At 34.0% G+C, this 8417-nt stretch overlaps 3 protein-coding genes across 3 annotated transcripts; 1 reads left to right on the top strand and 2 right to left on the bottom strand.

Annotated features, from left to right (window-relative positions):
- Positions 1–770: 770 nt before the first annotated feature.
- Positions 771–1300, top strand: EAF01_006315 (uncharacterized protein; the record flags this gene model as incomplete). Its single annotated transcript, XM_038914569.1, has 2 exons — positions 771–1236; positions 1296–1300. 2 exons carry the CDS (start codon positions 771–773, stop codon positions 1298–1300), a joined length of 471 nt encoding a protein of 156 aa, XP_038769524.1.
- Positions 1301–2108: 808 nt separating this feature from the next.
- EAF01_006314 (uncharacterized protein) lies at positions 2109–3158 on the bottom strand (the record flags this gene model as incomplete). Its single annotated transcript, XM_038914568.1, has 1 exon — positions 2109–3158. One exon carries the CDS (start codon positions 3156–3158, stop codon positions 2109–2111), a length of 1050 nt encoding a protein of 349 aa, XP_038769523.1.
- Positions 3159–4292: 1134 nt separating this feature from the next.
- Positions 4293–4831, bottom strand: EAF01_006313 (uncharacterized protein; the record flags this gene model as incomplete). Its single annotated transcript, XM_038914567.1, has 2 exons — positions 4293–4371; positions 4497–4831. 2 exons carry the CDS (start codon positions 4829–4831, stop codon positions 4293–4295), a joined length of 414 nt encoding a protein of 137 aa, XP_038769522.1.
- Between the last annotated feature and the right edge of the window lie 3586 nt (positions 4832–8417).

Below are 8417 nucleotides of genomic sequence, written 5' to 3'. Positions count from 1 at the left end.
GAGAGTGTTCCGTACACTGGGTCGAGAGTTTACCCCCGAAGTCGAAATATCCAAAGAACCAACCCAATTTGATATTTTTAACCAAGTCTTCGTCAATAGCTCACCCCCGGATGTAGCAATCTTACAAACAGCAAATAACCTTTTAAATTCAACAATTGAAAATGATACGACTCTTTCAACCTCGGTTCGTCAATACATTCGAAAATTGATGATTAGGAGTGAGCAACTTCGAGCTCAAAGTATTGTTCATCAATACGATGCGAATAATTTACGAGCTATTATGAAGAAACGTACGATACGTAAGAAAGGAAAGAGACTAGTTTTGAAGGGTCATTTTCATATTTCTACGCAAGAATTATGTGATGCAGTAGTGGAAGTCGAAAAAGCTACTAAGGTACAGACAATGAAAAAAGGAAAAGGGAAAGGGAAAGTAATTGAATATGAAACTGAAACTGAAGAGGATATTGGAGAAGAAGTTGAAGATGAATCTGAAAGTGATACTGGAGATTGTATTATAGTTGATTGTTGAGTAATTGAGATTTTAATAGAGTGGTTCCCCGCAATTAGACGCATTACGTCATGACTTACGTTATATTACTCTTTAGTGCTATATAAAAGGTCACCTTTTCTATCAAAAAGGTACTCAAAATATACAAAAGATAGTCTTGATATAAAAGAAAGTATTAATCAAATGGATATTAATTCAAAAGGTTTTAGACATTAATCCTACACATTAGTAAATACAAGAAATTGACAAAACCCTCCTCAAAATGAAAGGGAATAAGCCTACACTTGGAAAACAATGGATACACAACTTCCTATTTAGAAACCCTGAAATTCGAACCAAAAGACAAATCAGAATCAATAATCAACGTGTTTCAGGTACTACTATCGAAATTATTAACAAGTTCTTCGAAAAGTTGAACTTGCTGGCTATTATCCATATTAAGCTGGAAAACAGATGGAATATGGATGAAGCTGGTATTATGGAAGGCCAGGGCTTGAATGGTATGGTACTTGGGAGTGCTGAGAGATGCTTTATTCAAAAGAAGCAGCTTGGCACAAGAAGTTGGACCTCTTTTATTGAGTGTATCTTTGCTACAGGAAAAGCACTACTACTCCTTGTTATATATAAGGGTAAAAGTATTCAACAACAATGGTTCTCTACTGAACTTGATATATATAAGGATTGGAAGTTCCATACTACAGAAAATGAATGGACTACTAATGAAACAGGTTTAGTATGGCTAAAAGAGGTCTTTATTCCTCAAACCGCTCCTTTTGACTTAAAAAAGGCTAGATTGCTTGTTTTGGACAGACATAGAAGCCATAAAACCACTCAATTTATACTTGAATACTTCAAAAACAATATACACCTCTTATTCCTTCCTTTATATACATCATATATACTACAACCTCTTGATTTATTAATATTCTCTTTTCTAAAATATAAATATCAATATAAGCTCAATAAATTAGATTCACTATCTAATTCTATACTTATAAACAAAAGGGATTTTCTTGTATATTATTAGAAAGCAAAATTAAAGAATTTAATTCTGAATAATATCACTTCAGGATAAAGAGCTTCAGGTTTATAGCCTCAAAACCGCACTAAGCCTCTTTTGTTCAGATTATTGCTTGAAAATAGCAATAAAGAAGTTCAAAGCCTGAATTCGATTTCAAATAATGATTTCATACTTCAATGGAATATAGATTCATCTTTGATTCAATAAGAAACACTACAAAAAGCAAATGATCTACAAAAATATATATTAATATTGAAATCTGAAAAAGAAACAGACTTATACACTCATCAATTACTTTTTCAAAAGATTCAAAAAGCATTTGATACTAAGGACTATAAAATTATAAAGTCTAAACATTGAATAAAGGAATTAGAATATAAATTAGAATGTATTATACCTAAAAAAAAAAGGAAGATTAACACTAGTCCAAATTCGAAGTTTTCTGGGATTAAGGCTATATATTAGGCTCAAATCGAAGCTAATGATCATGAAATTAATAGGGTGGACTCTAATAGTATATATAAAATTGATACTACAGAAGATTGTATTGTAGTTGGATAGTTGTTGAATTATTGAAGTTTAAAAATTGTATATATATATTTTATGAGGTGGCCGAAAAGTGGGGTGGCTGAAAAGTGGGGTACTGAACTTATGACACTGCTCTAGATCTCTCGCAATGCAACTATTTCTTCCCAGATCTCCTATGTTCTCCTTATCCAGAGACTCAAATCCAGCTCTACCATGGCATCCCACATATGCAAACCCCGTGACCCGCTTAGATTCTCTCCCTTCGTCTAACCTCCCCTCAATTTCCAATTCCTTGGAATCATTGTCTCTGAGGATTGCTGCCCTACCCATTCCCGCTATAATGGCGATTGTATCGCCATCCCGAATCATCGGTGTAGCCACACCTGCAAACCCTTTATCTGTGACAAAGAACTTGCGTTTCCGAACAATAGGCAAAATTGCGTCTTGAAACATCTTTTGCGCCTCGCCATCCTGCTCCGGAGCTCGCCCGATCAATACTTCAAAGATTCCGGGGTATTTTACTATCGATCTCTGATCGGTATTGCGGATACCAATAAGTGTGCGCCAAAGTGGTTCACTTCCAGGTGCTTGAGCGTTAAGAAGGGCCTCAATCCCCTTGAATCGCGAGACGTAGTAATCACGATCTCCATCGACGAATGAAACAATATGTGTAACGCGACCAAAGCTGGCCATGAAGGCGCAAAGTGTAGTTCCGTCCATGGAAACGGTGGCTCTGACATCTTCAGGCCATTCCCAATCGTGGTTTACATAACTCCCACGCAAAAATACTTGCTGTATGATGTAAGTAATCGTCGGTACAAATGTCCATTCTTGCGGCTTGTGGTAGTCAATGGGAATTGCGGCTCTAGCCTTCTCGCTTAGCAAGCCGAGAATACCATATATCTTGTCGCGTGGATCGGTAGAGCGCAAATTCATAGTGCCTTTTAAGACCGTCCCAAGGGTGAGAGACTCCTTTCGTATATAGATAGTGCCACGAGAGTGCATGAGGAATCCATGATATGTGACTAGAACGCGTTTCGTGAGCTCCATTCTTCTCCAAAATGCTTTCGCTTCGACAGAATCGTATTGAGAATGTCTCATGACAGCTCTCCATACTACTGGATTGAGCTGGATATATTCTGCTATCTCTGGGACGGTAAATTCTGCAAGAAGTTTTTGCCAAATGCGCTCCTCAGCCCTATGATCACACCTTCTAAAGAAACCTGCTCTGTGCCCACTGTTCTTGTATGAGCAGTCTGAATCTACTCGGGTCGAAAGGTCTCTACCACTGTATTATGACACACTCTTTTATATTTATCTCCTATAATGTTTCTAACATCTGAAAAACAGGGTTGAACACCGAGTAAAGTTTACTCAAATATACCCGAATATTTTTTCTAGATATTTCGATGAATATCTAATCTATAATATATTTTTGAATAAGATAAATATCCGAAAAATAATGCCGAATACGAATATATTCATGAGTAAATATTATTTGAATTTATCAAATTGCTAGATTCTTTAATTAATCAAATAGAAATTCATTTCCTTATTATAATTTATAAATTCTAATCTAAATAATCAATTATTAATTAATACTTACGATTATAATTCTGTTAAAGAGTTTAAATGATAATAAGAAACATTCATATATAGATTATATATTTAACTTGTGACTTTTTTATAATTTAAATTTATTATAAAGAAAATTTCTATATAGAATAAAGAATTGTATTTATTATTATAATTTCAATATTATTATTTTATAGATTTGAATTACTAAATAGATTAAAAATAACCTCCTTTTTAAACGATAATTATAAGACGATTATAAAATATTTATTTCGAATATCTTAAATATCTGTCAATTTCTTCGATTTTTCCGGGTATCTGCCCTACTATATGCTTATAGGGTAGAGTAAATACTCAGCGAGGTCAAAAACGCTGGGTCGGGTACGGGTGCCCAAGCCTGCTGAAAAATGTGCCCATGCTGTGATGAATGGTAACCATCTAGAATGAATATATTAGCAGTCACTCAGCTAGTACTCAGAAACTTTCTCAGAGATCTGGGAGTCTGTGACCAAGATTTCAAGCAAGTACTCCGTAGTATAAATGTCCATGATTTCTTGGACGCTCATTTGATGTTTTAGGAATAATAAATTGCCTTTGACTCACTCGACCCAAACATTTCCACATCCAAATAGAGGACTTTTCATTCTTCCATCCACGACGCTATGCTTCGCCATGACGAACTCCTACACCGTCCAAATCCGTGCGAACCAGGGTTGAAACGAGATCTCCATAAGTTGGGCTTAAAAATCACATGTTTGCCAATATGCCATGTCGAATCTTTCAACACTCCACATTGCTTCTTCGCTGCCCTCTGCCTTTGGTCCGAGCCATATCAATATAGTGGTTGCGTTGGAGTAGACTCACCTCATTAGCGCAACCGGCGATGCACGTTCATTGAGATCATCCTGATTTATACATAAAGCGTCAACCCAGAGGATACAAGGTGCGGCAGGAAGACGGAGGTTGCGTAAAGCATTGTCGAGATTTGGACCAATAGCAACCAGGCGATCACCGAGGTTGATATTCTTAGCTGGTGTGGTTGAACCCCATACATACGACAGAGCTTCAAAAATTGGGATCGACTCCAAAGACATGACATTAAGATGACTATTGAGAGGATCATCTAAGTTGACAGCTGGCTGAAGGGTCAGACGCCGGATCTGGCACAGATCTGAGTCTAGAGGTGTATACAGCGTCATGATGAGTGTTTTTATGGTGATGAATGTAACTTTGAGTTCGCGATGCTATAGGTATTTGTATAATTAGCAGTCGAAATTGAGATAGTACTTAGTACCTTCGTCTCCGAGAGCGGTTTGTCATGTTTGGCATCCTTTTCAGCGTGGCGTTCGGTGGGAGCCAATAATAACTTACAGGTAAGTGTCTGGTGTCACACTTCCTGTAGCCTAATACAATACAAGATGAGAAGTTGTCTGTAATTCAGAAGAGCTGGAATAAGAGTTCTGGAACCTCCTCACCGCACAGATTTCAATTTTCCGCTAAAACCATTAATTCTTCAACTTTAATACCCCCTGTTTATTTATTGAATCTTTCTGTTAAACAATAAAAAAAGCTAAAATAAATTAGTAAATATCTTAATTAAATACAAAAAAAATCTAATTTATTTTTAAATAACGTTATTTGATTAAAGAAGTTACAAGTTATTAAAGACAAAAATCATAAATTTTCTAAAAAAAGTCGCTTATTTTGTATAGGAAAAGTATTACAAATTAGAAATTTTTAAGTTTTTCAATTTTCAATTTATATAATTTTTAATAATTTTTTTAATTTTTTAACTATATATAATATTAGGAGTCTGCGAGCCCTCAGATGTTATGGGAGCTGCCTCTAGGGTTATGTAGAAGTGTTTAGAGATCTTTTGAAGTAATTTAGACTAGACTTTAAATAGGAATTTAATAAGGTTGTAACTAATTACAATTCTTGTAATTATAGTAATGAAATTAATGATTGTTCTTAAGCATAAAGCTTTATATTATAATGAAACCTATTTCTTTATATAAATCTTTGTTTTATTTGAATAACTAAAACAGCCGGTTACTCCTGGAATATTATTGTTTCTAAACTATCTATCATAGGATATTAATTCTATAATTCTTGGTGTTTTAGCTTATTCTTTTGTCCTAAGGCTAATCCTTTAGGATATTATTAATTCTAATAAAACCTTTTTGTTTACTATATTCTGTCTTTCCTAGAACCTATTATCCTAAAAACTATATTTTAGATTTCTAAGATATTCTATAATTAATATTATATACATACCTGAGGCTTTCCTTGGGTGCCTAATGACCCCTGGTATACTTGTTACGGGAGCTGCCTCTAGGGTCACGTGGAAGTGTCTAGAGATCTCTCGAGGTGGTTTAGACTAGACTTCAAGTAGGAATTCAATAAGGTTGTAACTGGTTGCAATTCTCGTAACTATAGTAATGAAACTAATGATTGTTCTTGAGCACGAAGCTCTACATTGTAATGAAATCTGTTCTCTTATATAGACCTTCCTGCTCTGCAGAACCTACAGTTCTGTCTTGTCTGGATCCTCTGGATCCTATGGATCTAGATGTTTATTCTTCGATCCCCTAGATCCTCTAGGTCCATCACGTGACTTTCTGATCATGTGACGCGGTATGTTGGATGCCGTCGTAACAATACTGCAGCTGAATCACTGAGGCCTATAATACCATTATAGCCTATAAGTCAGTGATTCTACAGCCTGTTACTAATCCGTTGTAACATCAGATCCCTTACTTTTCGAGAGAGTATTATTTAATAGTTTTTATTATTATAGAAATTTAAATACAATTTTGAATAATAATTATATTAGGAGCTTATAAGTAAAGTTAGTTTATGTCCTTTTAATTTCTTTAACCCTTTTAATCTTTTTAACAATAATAATAATAATAATCATCATAATCATAATAATAATAATAATAATAATAATAATAATAATAATAATAATAATAATAATAATAATAATAATAATAATAATAATAATAATAATATTAATAATAATAAATTCCTTATTTAGTTAAGTTAATTAATATTAAGATATGAATGTAGATATATATATATACTTGTTTATATATAATATATATCATATACATAACTATTAATAACATCAAAAAAATTAATAAGCTTTAATTCTTTATATAGGTTCTTCAGAATTATAAAAACTATATTATTTAAAAGCTCTTAATCTAATCTGTATAATTACTACTTTTTTAATTTTTTATTTAATTCGATTAAGATAGTTTTATTAGAAAAAACAATTATTGTTTTTAGATATTATACTATACTAATAAAATCAAAATTCATTATAATAAATCAGATCGCTTAAATTGAGTCTTACTAAGTAAGAGTTTTGTTTTTTTATATATATATAATACTATAATTCTCGTAGATAGTAAGATTATTAAGAAGGTAAATCTTTAATTAATTACTTATTTTAAATTTTTAAAAATAAAATTTATTGAGTTGAAAAAAATATTAATTTTTTTAATTTATAAAAAAAAAAAGTCATTTTATAGGTATTTTATTACAAAACTTATAGGGTGCGGTAAGGAGGTTTCAGAACGCTTATATTTCGCTCTTTTAATATCCCGTTTCTAGAAGTAATAAATCCATAAGAAACCATCCTGCGTGCTCACGTGATGGCTTTTCAATTTAAATACCAACATTGTCCAAGTCTCGATTTTATTTGCATGCAACCCAGTTTTCATTGACATTATTTCGATTCATGTGTCTCCACGAATCCCAAACTCGAGTGATCTTTGCTTGTTACTGCTGTAGCCCATCGCCTATTCATTAGATAAATGGATATTGCCATGCATGCTCCCATTCAATGATTCATCCTGACAACATACCCATTTACTATCTGCTTCCTTTTTCTTGAACTTAAATATGTATTTGATTGTTCTCAATTCGGAATGTCATTTTACCATAGATATTCTGAGCCAGGCATCCGGAAGAACAGAAAATGTTATACAGTTGTTCTTATGATACGAAACTCCGTTCCCCTCTATATCTTTGTTGGAGTCAGACAGCGGTGACGGTAAGTTCGAGCGATTACACCACTTCTGACGGATCAATGACCCTTTTCCTTCCAGCTTCTTGTGCACCGCCGTTGACTTTACTTGAAGGGGTTGCACTCGTTTTCATGTGTTAATAGTGATATGAAGTAAGAAAATAAAAACTAGCTTGATAAAAGGGAACTCCAGCAGTTTCTAAATACTTTTATCGAAGTAAATTACTGGAGTGTTCACCGATAGTCCTGTAATGTTTTCGCTTACTGAAAGTGAATGAGAACAGATTCAGGGGAATACAGATGCGCTTAGCTCTTCCTGTTTTACGATCAATGGATGAATCTCGGATTAGCCCGGTGCGAGAACACACCTTGATTTCAATCTAAAATATTTATAACCACATTTGTGCTAGATCAAGCTACTCTGCTGGAAAGGAGAGGGCGGTTCCGATCTTAACCCGACTCGAGATTTCCTCAAACTCTAAAATGACATCACAGCTTAGTAGGAGAGCTGTGCAAAGCGGAGTGGCTGTCATCGTAAAAAACTTTAACTGCCGTCGATGAGCATGGAGACTTAGATTGGCTATGGTCATACGTATAGCACGAAAGGAAGTGTAATCAAGCCATTGGCAAAGATAGGCACAAACTGGTATTCGAAGCTTCAGATCTCTGGTGTAATAGATATAAGAAACTTCCCATACCCATCGGTTTACAATGACTTATGCCTTGAATGACATATCAACCGATGTTAT

This window comes from Botrytis porri (assembly GCF_014898465.1).
Source record: "Botrytis porri strain MUCL 3234 chromosome Unknown BPOR_008, whole genome shotgun sequence".
Classification (NCBI taxonomy): domain Eukaryota; kingdom Fungi; phylum Ascomycota; class Leotiomycetes; order Helotiales; family Sclerotiniaceae; genus Botrytis; species Botrytis porri.
This window is presented reverse-complemented; position numbering and strand designations above follow the sequence as displayed.